This window comes from Podarcis pityusensis, assembly GCF_964106645.2.
Source record: "Podarcis pityusensis genome assembly, chromosome: 18".
Taxonomy (NCBI): Eukaryota; Metazoa; Chordata; class Lepidosauria; order Squamata; family Lacertidae; genus Podarcis; species Podarcis pityusensis.
The window spans coordinates 12,298,214-12,311,077 of NC_138043.1; the positions used below are offsets into that span (position 1 = coordinate 12,298,214).

General features: G+C 55.4%; 3 protein-coding genes across 7 annotated transcripts in view; 1 reads left to right on the forward strand and 2 right to left on the reverse strand.

Moving 5' to 3' along the window:
- The window catches only part of ADAMTSL5 (ADAMTS like 5), a 28,586-nt gene extending 26,307 nt beyond the window's left edge, over positions 1-2,279 (forward strand). For all 5 annotated transcript variants that reach the window (XM_080988677.1, XM_080988681.1, XM_080988678.1 and 2 more), the window contains exons 11-12: positions 987-1,058; positions 1,300-2,279. In XM_080988677.1, coding sequence (XP_080844803.1) covers positions 987-1,058; positions 1,300-1,616 — 389 coding nt within the window. In that variant the 3' untranslated portion in view covers positions 1,617-2,279. The remainder of the gene's footprint in view (positions 1-986; positions 1,059-1,299) is intronic.
- Positions 2,280-3,450: 1,171 nt separating this feature from the next.
- Positions 3,451-9,459, reverse strand: LOC308467215 (kelch-like protein 25). Its single transcript, XM_080988676.1, has 3 exons — positions 7,806-9,459; positions 6,374-6,788; positions 3,451-4,117 (listed from the first exon to the last, which is right to left on the reverse strand). Exons 1-3 carry the CDS (start codon positions 8,716-8,718, stop codon positions 3,805-3,807), a joined length of 1,641 nt encoding a protein of 546 aa, XP_080844802.1. The 5' UTR covers positions 8,719-9,459; the 3' UTR covers positions 3,451-3,804.
- Positions 9,460-9,579: 120 nt separating this feature from the next.
- On the reverse strand, positions 9,580-12,863 carry LSM7 (LSM7 homolog, U6 small nuclear RNA and mRNA degradation associated). The gene is made up of 4 exons (XM_080988682.1): positions 12,700-12,863; positions 11,667-11,757; positions 11,329-11,400; positions 9,580-10,357 (listed from the first exon to the last, which is right to left on the reverse strand). The coding sequence occupies exons 1-4, from the start codon at positions 12,721-12,723 to the stop codon at positions 10,215-10,217; spliced, it is 330 nt and encodes a 109-aa protein (XP_080844808.1). The 5' UTR covers positions 12,724-12,863; the 3' UTR covers positions 9,580-10,214.
- Position 12,864: the final 1 nt, after the last annotated feature.

The following is a 12,864-nucleotide window of genomic DNA, read 5'->3' on the forward strand; positions in this document are numbered from 1 at the left end:
TTAGAAAGAAACATTTTCTTGTTGGAAATCTAGGAGATTTGAGGGATTTGGTAGCATTTATTCCAAGGTACCCACCCATGCAGACCCTGATCCCATGTCTGCCGTCCCCTTGCTTTCCCCCTCCTCCAGCTCCAATGTCCTGTTTTCATAGAATCATAGAACTGTAGAGTTGGAAGAGACCCCAAGGGTCATCTAGCCCAACCCCCAGCGATGGAGGAATGACTGAGCTACCCAAGTGCCCTGGGTGACCTTGGGGGCCAGTCCCTGCCTCTCTCTGTCTTGCCTACCTCACAGGGCTGGTGTGGGATTTAAATGAGAAGGGGGGTCAGGGCCACAGGAGCCTCCTGGAGCTGCTTGGAGGAAGAGGTGGATAGAAGTGCCATGAAATGAATAAATTTCTCCACAGAGCTTTCAGCAGCTCGCACCCTCCAGGCCCCCTGGGAGCCTTGGGCTGCTCCCACCCCATAATTTGAGGTGGGATTCCTGGCTCTCAGCATGCGCAGGCAGCTCCCCAGCTTGTGAGTTCATTAGTGCAACATTTTGCCACAGAACCCACAAAGCCCAGGCTGGTTTTGGCAGCCTTTGATGTTGCAGGAAGATTCCTCCAAGGCAGAGCCACCTCTTCTCCCCCCAACCCAGCAAAAGAAAAGCCTGAGGAGTAGGAGAAGCCCCTGACTAGAACCCCAGGCGCTGGGAACTGTAGCTCAGCGCTGTGCAAACTACAGTTCCCAGGATTCTTTGGGGGCGGGGGTGGGTGGGCTTGATTGTGTGCATGCCTCTCGCCTGGAACTGGATTTCCAGCCCACATGCAACTCTCCAAATCCCACCAGCCACCAACTCTCGGCCGGACCTACTTCGCAGGGCTTTTGCCAGAGCCCCAGACGCCACCCCGCACTTGTAGGGGGAAAGAGGGCAGGGTTGAAGTGCAGGAAGGCGGTCAGTGCCCCCCCTTTCCCCCCACAAAATGCTTTCTTCTCATCCTGCAGGGCTGTGCGGGGCGTGCGACTCTCCCAGGGGAAAATCCCAGCGCATCCACCACTACTGCAACAGCGACTTTGGTACGTGGCCCCTCCGCATGGAAGGGAACCTCAAGGGTCATCTAGTCCAAACTGCCGCAGTCTCCCTCCTCCCTCCAGGGCCAAGGTGGGGAGGAGCGTAGAGGGTCCCATGCCAAGGAACCCCCACCCCCTTTCCTGTTCCCCCCGGGTGGAGAGGGGAGCTGGATGAGGAGAGCCCTTCCCCTGGGGGGCCGCCGCAGGAGAGCCCCCTCCTGACCTCCTTTCTCCCCTGCCTGCACAGTCTTCCGCGCCCGAATCCTCTCCAAGCGCCGGGTGGGGCAGGAGACGCGCTACGACGTGCAGGTGTTGCACACCTACCGCAACCGCTTCCCCGTCGTGCGCCGCGAGTTCGTCTGGGTGCCCGACGCCTGCGACTGCCCGCTGCTGGCCGAGCAGCGCGAGTACATCCTGATGGCCTGGCGCCACGTCAACTACGAGCACACCCTCAACCGCCTGCTGCTGCCCCGGGGCGGCTACGCCCGGCCCTGGACGCCCCGCGAGGACCTGCAGCTCAGGGACGTCCCCAAGCACTGCTCCCGGGGTGGGACCCCGCCCTAAGGTGGGGGTCCCCGTCTCTGCCGCGTCCTCCGGGTGCGCCACACGGATCTCTCATGGCTGCCGTCTGCGCACGAGGGCGAATTCAAGGGAAGGGAGACTCTTCCTCTCTCACAACGCGATTGGCCGGGGAGATCTGGGCTCGAGCGCTTTTGCCTTCATTCAGTCCCAGGGGGGTGGGATTCCGCGTCTTCCTAACAGTTGCTCCTAGGATCCCCTTCACTGCCATGCTCAGGTTTCAACTCTGCGCGGAAAAGATTGGAAGATTCAGGGGGGACAAAAGAAAGGTCGTCTTCTCACAGAGGGGGTTGTGGTAAGCTGTGGAACTCCCTGCATTAGGAAGCAGTGGCAGCCGCTCATCTGCTCTGAAAGAGAATTCACGACAGATGCAGCTACTGGCACAGTGGGTTGCCCCCAATGGCTATGCTCTCCTTCCTCTTGCCAAATCAGGAGGCCAAGATCACCTGGGCACTGGTGGCCTGACTTGCACTTCCACCCATCTCCCGGACACATTAAGCCACAGCGCCCCCATGGCTGACTCTGCCCAAGATCTCAGAGGACGCTGCCTGCAAGAGGACTCTGGGGCATATACAGAGTCCCTCTGGCCTCGTAAGCTCAGTCTTCATTTCTGCTCCTCGAAACCAGTAAATGTATTCTACAGTCTGACATGCTGCATTGATTCATTCATTGATTGTGTTTATATCTCCTGGGAGCGTAACATGGTGCACATGGCAAAACCACACTGGGATATCGGCTGAGAGGCAGTGCCTGGCCTCCAAGGCCACCTAGGGAGCTTTCTATGGGCGAGGTAGGAGGATTTGAACTTAGGTCTCACAGGTCCCAATCCAACACTCTGGCTCTCTAATGACACACATAAACTTCCCAAGCCACCCTCAAACTAGCTCCAGCAAAGCAAACATTTGACACAGCCTTTACACATGCACAGACGCCAACTTGTGAGCAGGAGTGATGGGCAGTGATTGCAGATGAGGACAGCAAGGGGTGACTTACAATGCAGCAGTGGGGAGAAGAGGGTGTGTGTGGAAAGGACCTTGGTGCTGATGTGTCCATGGCCTCAGGGGAAGGCAGCTCACTCCACACTCCCCAAACCATCCTGCCTCACCCTCCATTTATCCAGGCTACAGGCAGCCTATGGCTCCCTCTCCTGGACAATTGTGGTGCAGCAATTATGGTGGGGTTAGTATTTTGCAGGAAGGAGTCCAATGCCAAATTTAGGTTTGTTTGACTGCTCTGTTGCCCTCAGAAGAAGGTATTTTCTCCTCCTCTGGAGGTCTTTAAGCAGAGGTTGGATGGCCATCTGTTAGGGATTCCATTGCTGTGATTCCTGCATTGCAGGGGGTTGGAAAAGAAGTCCCTCGGGGTCCCTGGGGAGGTGCATTGCAAAGCGGGAGGCAGCCCGATGATTTACTTGGAGAACTTGCAAACACTCTGTAGCCTAGTCCAGGTGAGGGAGAGCAGTAAATGCAGCTAATAAATAGGATATCTTCACAGGTAGGAGGAGCATAGGGACCCCCACAATGGGGGCAGTTTTGGGGACCCCCATCTCCACCACATTCCCTTCCAAGTGGGCCACCTGCCCAGATTCCTCCCCCCCTCCAGCTGTGCTTTCAGGCAAGGAAACAGAAGTTGGAGGGATTTGCTGCAAAATGACCCCCATGCAGCCCCCACCCCTACCTTGGCCCTGACACACCACAATCTGGATCAGGACTGAAACCCGATGGCCACATCAGTATCACTGCAATCTCACACATCTCCAACATCCTGACTTTGTTTCACTCATTTCCCCCAAACTCGCTGATTGATCCCATCAATGTGCTGGTTGGCAACTTGCATTTATTCTTATTATGTTCAAGTTCCTTTCCCTGTCATTTGAAATCAGCTCAGAGAGGGAGCAGAGAGGCAGCTTTGCCAGGAACACGAGCGCTGGCCAGTAGGTGGTGTGCAGCTCTGCCTCCGCCATACAAAGGGGGGAGGCCCAGTCCCACCGAGCCCCCTCTGCAGGAGCAGGCTATCTGCACTCCACTCCTTCTGTGGGGCTTCACCACAGATGGCTGGATACCCAAATGGTCTCTTTCGTTCCAAAATGAAGGAGAGAAAAAGAACAGGGCAGCCGACTTTTCCTGCTCTCCGTCTCCCACACTGCTGCCTTGGAGGGTGTTGGCATACCGCGTCATGCGCAAATGTCAAATCTCCGCACGGAGGCTGTCCCGTGGATGGGCAGCGGGCAGGGGAGCTTGCTGTCCACCTCCTGGCACATCTCCAGGTAAGGGTCCAAGAGAACCATGTTGGGGAGTGCAGCGTTGCCCTGTCTCTGGCCCAGGAGATAGATCCTGCCATTGGCTGCGCTGCACCCTGTGAAGAACTGTCGCGCCAGGCACTCCTCCTCCACTGGTGTCCACTCCCCCGAGTCCACATCAAAGCGGAAGGCGCCCCCTCCCACGGTGTAGATGGCCCCATTCAGAGCCACAACGCAGAGGTCATACCTGGGGATGGAGAGAGGAGAGCGTCAGGCAGGTGCCTACACCTCAGGAAGCATGGGGAGGTGACCGCCAGGAGGCAGCTGCTCCCAAGGCAGATCTTCCTTCTCCTCCTCCTGTTCCTGACGCAAATCTTCCCCTGCCTCTGGTGGGGAGTGGGGTGTGTGCCATTTGGGGAGATGCCTCAGGTGCCCAAATGTTTTGGGCTTGCCTGCCTGGAGGTGTCCCAGGTGCAAAGCAGCTCTTGACATCCCTCAGCCTAGGCAGTCGCGAGTTTACTGCTGCATTTAGAAGGAGACTGGGCTCCCTTTGGGAATGGGGAGGAAGAGCCAAATTTGATGGAGAAATGGGGGAATGGATAGTGTGAGGGATGATTGGCAAATCTGCAGACGGACAGCAGGTGCCTCCAAGTTCTGAAGGCGCATCCTGGCTCAGAAGAGGCCGTCTTGGCCCAGGGTCAAGGGGGGGAGGCTGTCACAATCAGGGTGAAAGCCCCAAAGCGCAGGCGCCCATTGCAGGTCTCTGGGGCAGAGGCAGGTGGGGAAGGCATCAGCGAGAGGACAACAACTGCAGAGTTTGATTATTTTCTGTTAAATTATTTTGGTTATCTTAACATTTTCTATTTCGATTATTAAAGTTAAGATTTTTCTTTTGAATTTTCAAATTGCCAGAAGGAGGCATACCAGGTGCCATCCAACCACCTTAGGGGCTCTGCTCTGGATTTGTGGAGGGTTATGAAGATATTCCACGTATTGCATTCAGAGAGCTGAAAATACAGTACAGTGGAACCTCAGGTTAAGAATTTAATTCATTCCGGAGGTCCGTTCTTAGCCTGAAACTGTTTTTAACCTGAAGCTAATGGGACCTCCCTGCTGCCACTGCGTCGCCGCTGCACGATTTATGTTCTCAACCTGAAGCAAGGTTCTTAACCCGAGGTAATATTTCTGGGTTAGCGGAGTCTGTAACCTGAAGTGTATGTAACCTGAAGCGTATGTTACATTCCCATCTGACAACCAATGGGCCTCTTTGGTTTCAGATACGAGTACGTGGATAGATAAGTTTAAACATGAGCAACCACAGCTGCGAGGGGGCCATGAAAATTTGTGTCCTGGGCTTTTTGGACTTGTCTACCCCATTTACTAGGGACACGGGTGGCGCTGTGGGTTATACCACAGAGCCTAGGACTTGCTGATCAGAAGGTCGTTGCTCGGTCCCTGCTCCTGCCAACCTAGCAGCTTGAAAGCACGTCCAAGTGCAAGTAGATAAATAGGTGCTGCTCCGGCGGGAAGGTAAACGGCGTTTCCGTGCGCTGCTCTAGTTCGCCAGAAGCGGCTTAGTCATGCTGGACACATGACCCGGAAGCTGTACGCTGGCTCCCTTGGTCAGTAAAGCGAGATGAGTGCCGCAACCCCAGAGTCGGTCACGACTGGACCTATTGGCCAGAGGTCCCTTTACCTTTACCCCATTTACTATCTGAAAACAAAACGGCGCATTGGTTGCCAGATGTGAATTATTTTCCAGATTAACAACACAGTGCAGGATGAGGACCAGAGTTTTCCTTCCCAATGAGCTTCCTTCCCAGGAGGACGAGCTCCACCGGCCCCTCACTTCTCTCTACAGCATGGGTGTCAAATATAAGGTCCGCGGGCCAAATCTGGCCCGCCAGACCTCGTCATGTGGCCCGTGTAGCCGCCGCCGGCCGCCAGCCTTCACCTTTTATTCTCGCTCTTTTTTTTTTGACACAAGAAAGCCACCTCTTCAGCACATGCGCGGCAGCCTACAAGCCAGAGAACGTCTGCCCTCTAGCGGCGCCGACCGTTCTACACAGGAAACCTCCACTTTACATGCATTCAGGAAACTTCCACTTGTTTTTATATTGAGCGCATGCCATCCTGTGATGTGACAGATCCAATGGCTGCCTGAACCCTTCTCTCCTGTACTGTAAGTCCTACAGATACAACCGGCCCTTTGAGGGTGACCAAACTGCTGATGCGGCCCCCAATGAATTTGAGTTTGACACCCCTGCTCTACAGCATGTGCAGAAATTGCCTGCTTGTCTGTTGGATCCCCTCTTGGTCATGTCCGCTCTGCCCACCAAAGCCTGTCTTCACATGCAGGAGAAGCCTAGGAGAAGCTTCTAGGAGCCACAGGTGGGAGCTGAGTGCGGGGGGGGGGGGACGGGACCCAAGGTGGACACACTACTCCAGAAGGAGCAGGATGTGCCCCCCACCTCTAACATCCCAACCTCCAGAGCCGCCTCACCTAGGGAGAGGCGAGAAGGAGACCACATCCCAGATGTCCGTTTCCACGTCCAGCCGCTGGACAGCATGGCAGACATCTCCATTCTCGTCCAGGCCACAGATGACGTAGACACGAGTCCCCACACTAACCGCCCCGGCCCTCTCCACGGGGTGGGCCAGGGGGCTGGTGCTCTCCCAGGAAGAGTCTGTGGGCGCCAGGCGCTCCACCGCAGGCGTGACAGCCCCCTCCTCAGTGCTGCCACCCATCACGTAGAGGTGGAAGCCCACCCCCACAGCACAGTGGCTGTGGCGTGCCGTCTTCATGGCCGGGCCATCCAGCCAGTTGTCGTCCCAGCTGTTGTAGATCAGCACCCAGCCCACGCTGCACCAGGAGAACTCCTCACGGAAGTAGCCGCCCGTCACAAAGAGGAAGTTGCCTGTGGAGAGAGCGCAAGAGATGCCGTTTCCCCTTCCACCGCGGACCCACCACACAGAGAGGCTTCGCTTCCACTGCACATTGCCTCCTGATGAAAGCAAAGCAGTTCGTCTCCAAGGGGTGATATTTCACATCCTGCATTTGTTTCGGTGTGAAGCAAAAGCAACAAGGATGAGGTGGGGACAACCAACTGCTTACATAGAACTGGGGGACAATGGCTATTTCTGCCCCCATTTCCATTGGGGTTCCCTGATGCCCCAAAGAGGTATGAGACAGGGCGAATTGAGGCTGAGGGAGACATGGCCAGGAAATAAACATCTATTGGAAGGCAGCCCAAGACAGGGAGTTTGGAGACTTCTGCGTTTTAGCATTTTGTTGGAAGCCACCCAGAGTGGCCGGGGTAACCCAGTTACAGGAGCATCATCGTTATCGTTATTATTATTTCTGGGTCTAAACGGTTTCTGGTGCAACAGGACACTGTCACAGAAACCAGAGCACACAGAAATGTCGTTTACCTTCCTGCCACAGTGGTACCCATTTACTGTATCTACTTGCACCAGCATGCTTTTGGACTGCTAGGTTGGCAGGAGCTGGGACAGAGCAACAGGACCCCATCACAGGGATTCGAACTGCTGACCTTCTGTTTGGCAAGCCCAAGAGGCTGAGTGGTTTAGACCGCAGCACCACCCACATCAGGCAAGGCCATGGCACAGCAGTACACTTTGTAGAAGCTTTCCCCCCCAGGCTTCTTGCAAAGCAGGAAGCAATTCTAAAGAAAAGGGAACCTCTGAGCATGTGCAGGGTGCAGCCAAACCTCCTGGCACCAGGTAGCCACAGCTGGCACTCTCTCCCACCCTAGCATTCCACTAGACGCAAACTTCAAGGTGAAACCCTCTGCCCGCCCACACCAACCCAGAGGGCACCAAAGCAGAGAGCAGACTCTCAATGGCATGGGGAAAATGCCAGCCACCTGCGGGCTGCTCACACTCTGTGCAAGCTCAGAAGCCAGAAGAGTTACCGATGGCAGCCACAGCATACTGGGTGAGGTTCTTGCGTCGGAGGGGCGCCCGGGTCTGCCACACCTCCGTCTTCGGTTGGAATTGGAAAAGCTCCTGCTGCTCTTGGTCGTGTTTGCCAGCCAGGACAAAGAGGACCTCATGGCTGCGCCCCACACAAGGTGAGAGGCCTGCCTGTCTCCAGCTGGCAGGCAGGCAAGCATCCAGCTTTTGCAGCAGCCGTCCCGAGGTGTCCTGCCCTGGGGGGCTCTTGCATCGCCGCACCAGCCGCTCCAGGAAGGGCAGGCTCAGGAAGGGTCCGCGGATGAGGCCTGCCAGCTCCAGGAAGACTGCTTCCCGCCCAGCAGGGTCGGCAGTCGCCCACTGCAGCAGCGCCTCAAAGGCTGCCTCCTCGCGGCTCACAAAGAGATCGTCACTCCGCAGCAGCACCCGCAGCGTCTCTGCAGGGGCCTCCATGAACTCCTCGCCGGAAGCCACTTCGGCCCAGTGTGAGAGCACCACGGAGAGTGCAGCCGCCTGCAGGTGGGCGCAGGAGAAGCATTGCGCGTAGGCCAGGAAACCAAGGCAGTTGGAGACGTGCAGCTCCCTCTCCAGAAATGCCTCACAGAGCCGCTTGGCGCAGTCCAGCTGCAGGAAGTCAGCTGCCTCCAGCAGCTCTGTGACATTGTTGCGGTCAAGGAGGAGGCTGCCCGTCTGTGTGAAGGCCAGCAGGGCCTGGAAGGCAGTGGGGTCCAGGCCCTGGATCCGGATCCGAGGGGCTGTGCGCTCTCGTGTGCCCCCAAAGAACATGGCCTCGAAGTAGCGACTGTAGCGGGCCAAGGCCCAGCGCTCGACAGGGAACTGCCTGTCGCCCACCTCCAGGACCACGTGGCCTCCTGACTGGGCCCCAGAAGACGCCCCCTCCAGGCCAGCCATGTTCACTGGGTGCAAGCAGGCCACACTTTGGGCTGCGCAGGAGGGCTTTGGCCAGGCAGCCAAGACGGATATAGCAACAACTCAGCCCCTAAAAATAGATCCCTCCCTTCTGGCTCCCTCAGCTGCCCAGGCAGCTAGTGAGGCGTTGTCAGGATGTAAGAAGAGCTGCTGGATCAGGCCAAGCCCAACGTCCTTCTTTCCCTGCTGGGACCAAGAGAGACTGCCTCTGCACCTGGGGGTTCCACAAGAATGTCAGAAGAGTGTGGCTGCCAGACCATGTCACAGGTGCCCCAAAGAACCTAGGGATCCTCTGAAACTGGATATTCCACAGCAGCATTGGAAAAGCCTGGCTGCTGGATCAGGTCCATCTATCCCAGCCTCCTCTTCCCATAGTGGCCAACTAGGTGGGAAACCCGTAAGCAGGATCCAAGCAAGAGAGCAGCTCTCCCCTCCTGTGATTTCCAGCAACTGGTATTCAGAAGCATTGCTGCCTTGTCTGGATTCCTGGGTTCTTAGGGAAGCTTGACCACTGCAAAGACAGGAGGCTGGGCTAGATGGGCCTGATCCAGCAGGCTCTTCGGATGTCTTCATTCCTGGGGTGCACACTCACTCCTCGTAGGTCTCCTTGCTGTGCTACTGACGTCTGCATCTAAAGAAGCCAAGTAAAGGGAAGTGCTGCTTGAGCAGAGAATGAAGTAGTTGCTACATTTTCATTGTGGCTGCATGTCAGGCATCTACACTCAATTCAAAGAGATTGGTGATAGGTTAAAGATGGCTCCCATCCTCTCCCAAATAAACTTGCTTTGTCGTTCCGAGTTTTGATATCACATTTCAAAGCAGAAGAGTCTAACAAATTCTAGGTCAGTTTTGGATAGCGTTTTATTCATGGATTTTCAGGAATTCTCCTAAAAAGGAAAGAGTCACCGCCTGGAAATTAAGAGGAGTTGGACACAGGTGTCATTACAGTTCTTGACATTTGGCAAAGCGCTTGACCCCTCCTGGGCAGACAACCATCCTGGAGAAAGGAAGGCAGACACCATTAACCCAAAGGGGAAATGGGCAGTCCCCTCCAAAGCTCTGAGAACAGAACAGCAAGCCAATGTAGGAACAGCTGTGGCCTTTGCCAAAGAGGTAAAAGGAACAACAACAAAAAACCTCATCTTCCTGTGTAATATTTTACATAAACACAGCAAGCTATTTCAGTGGCTCTAGACTAGAGTCAAAAGTTCACAGCAAAACAAGGTTATTTTCTGAAATAGTTTTCAGGGCATCTCCTGACAAAACGCCTTCTTCCTTGTGAGACATAGTGTCAAAATGGGGGGGGGGGTAACTAAAACGCAGTAACAACCACCTTACATAAGTTAACAAGGTCCTTTGCCAGTATAAACATAGCATACAAAAATATGTTCCCCTTGCAAGAAAGTCCATTCTTGTCAGCGGGGGCTGGCCCTCCGAGTCCTCTCAAGATTTTAGCTGCAGAAAGAGCCCAGAGTGGCTTAGCCGTCTTGCTGCTGAATGAAGGGGTTGGGAATGGCTTCCATCCCATCCTGGGGACAGATGAGGACCACTGAGGTCCCTCGGCAGACCACCAGTCCCAGCTGACGGGTGTCCTCTGTGAGCTTGTATTGGTCATCTGGATCTGCAAAGGAAAAAGCCCAGAAAGAGCTACAACACTGGGTCCTGCCAGCTATCCTGCTCTCAAGCCCTGGGGGTGCTTTTCTGCACCAAAGTCAGCGCCTGGAACTCAGACCTGGGAGCCAGGTGGCAGCCAGAGACAGGAGCTGAGGCTCAACATCCCTCAGCAAGACAAGGGCCCCCTGGGATCAGCTGTGGCAGCTGCGCTAGGCTGTATCCCACTCAGAACTACAGAAATTACTGGGCCCAAGCCAGCTGTGCCCTTGAATCTCAGTGGGTCTACTCTGAGTAGGAGCAGGTGGAGAACAGAACAACCTGTGACTGGACAGGTATCCTTGATGATTGTTAGCCATGGGTGATACACAGAACCAGCCCAGTTAGTTGGGAGCCTTTGTTCTCCTCTGTCTGTTGGGGCATCTAGTTGGTCACTACAGAAAAGGGGGAGCAGGACCATGGCCTGATCCTGCAGAGGATGGGGAAAATTCATGGAGAAGAGCCTGCTCCTTTCCTGTCACCTGCTTGCTGTGGGGGGTGTTAGAATTCCTGCTCCATGATTGCAGTCATGGGATTGTTGTCTATCACATGACAGTGTGTTTTGACTCCACAGAGTGGGAAGTGATGAAGACAGGATGCTTGTGTTACTGTGTTCCGTGAAGTGGGACTATTGTCCTTTGTTCTTTTCTCTTTGCTGTCTGATGCTAGAGAAAGAGGAAGCCATGTTGCAATGCTCTGTGTGTGTTTATATGTAAATAAATTAGATTAGCCAACATGCTGAATTGCTGAGGTCTGTCCTGCGTATGCTGCGATAACTCTACGGATCCATAAGTGTGCCGATGTCTGTTGGCATCGGTCGCTGTGATGTTTGGGCTGAAGAAAGCTTATGAAGCTCTCGAATGATCAACCAGGAGGGAGGGAACATGCCAGTCGGGTGTAGGCTGAACTCCTGACAGGGGGGTCATGGGGTCTTAAACGCACCTCTCATATACTCAATGGTCCCATCCAGCACCAGGTTTAGAAGGGGGTCAAATCCTTTCAAGACACCGCTAGCTGTGGGAAAACAAGGAAAAACAGTCAGGAGCCGTTGGGAACCACGCCAAGGCTGAACGCAGAAAGCTGTGATGTTACAGTTACATTCTGCATATTACAGTGGTGATTCCCTAGCAAGCAGGATTATGCCAGGGACGATGCACACCAGCGATGTAATCTGGCCGCAAAGGAGAACAGATCCGTCCTCAGACCTGAATCATGAAGAGGCGGTGACAGGCACAGTGTCGGGTCCCCAATAGCAGAGGTGCTATGGAGACTCTGCTTACCTTCCCGGCCACCCTGGAACTTCACACGGATGGTTTTATCAATGTACTTAGACAGATCCAATATACTTTCTTTCTTCTTCTTCTCTTTGTCCTAAATCAAGGTGGGAGAAATGGGGGCTCAGGTGAACTCAGTTTCCAGCTTGTTTTAAAGTAAATTGGGGGAATCAAACAGTCATCATTTTAGCCCACTGAGGGCTCAGGTTTAACCCCCTCCCCATGGCATCGCCGGGTTGGGCTGCGAATGCTCCCTGCTTAAAATGCTGGAGGGCAGCTGCCAGTCGACAGTACTGAGCTAGCTGGGACAGAGGAAGCGGGTGTTCATCAGGACTGACCAGCCAGTGAGTGGGGCCAGAGCCGAAGCCAACACTTTCTGATTTCCTCCCTGTCCTCCTTGCCACATCGTGCCAGGGCCAAAAGCCTTCCTGCACTGGGCCACTTCTCATCCTGCCTGCCTTGGGAAACTCCCACCAAGTGGGTGCACCAAAGGGAGGAGGCCCAGGCAAGAGACGCCTCCGCACGGTGTCTCCTCCTGACCTTAAAACAACCCTGCCGGCTTTGCCCAGCTGCTCTGAACACAGGAGGAGTCCAGGGTGTTCAGACTGGAGAGCCGGTCTGCTGCTGCTCCAGAGGCTTCGGCAGGACTTCCTGGGAGGTTCTCAAGGAGAGTCTGGATCTGGTCGCCTCTCAGCGTTTCTTCAGCTGCTGCGATTCCTGCCTCGTCGGCGGTTCTGCTGGATGACCCCTGGGGGCCCCCCAACTCTGCGGCTCTATTCCGCCTGCGTCCTCGCTGGCCGGCAGCGGCTCTTCCAAGGGCCCGAGATCTCCAGCCCCCGGGCCTCGGCCTGCGACACCTGCTCTTCCCTGCACGAGGAGATGAGCCGCGATGGAGCCTCCCGCTCCAGGCGCAGCCTATCCGGCCCGCTGGATAATGGCGGGCCTCGCCTGCATGACGTCAGCGCCTCATTCGCCCACCTGGTCGTTGCGCCGCCTGCATCAAGCTGCATACATTCCCTCTCCCCTCCGCTCTACTCACCGCCATCTTGCTCTCCACAGGCATCCCGCTTCCGCGCCACTTCCGCCCGCTTTCAAACAGGCCCCGCCTCACCGCTCCTCCAATGGTAGCGGCAAGAAACCAACCCGCGAGCCCCGCCTCTTCCTGCCGGCGCTGCCTTGCCACTCTAGGCCTCGGGCTCCCGAC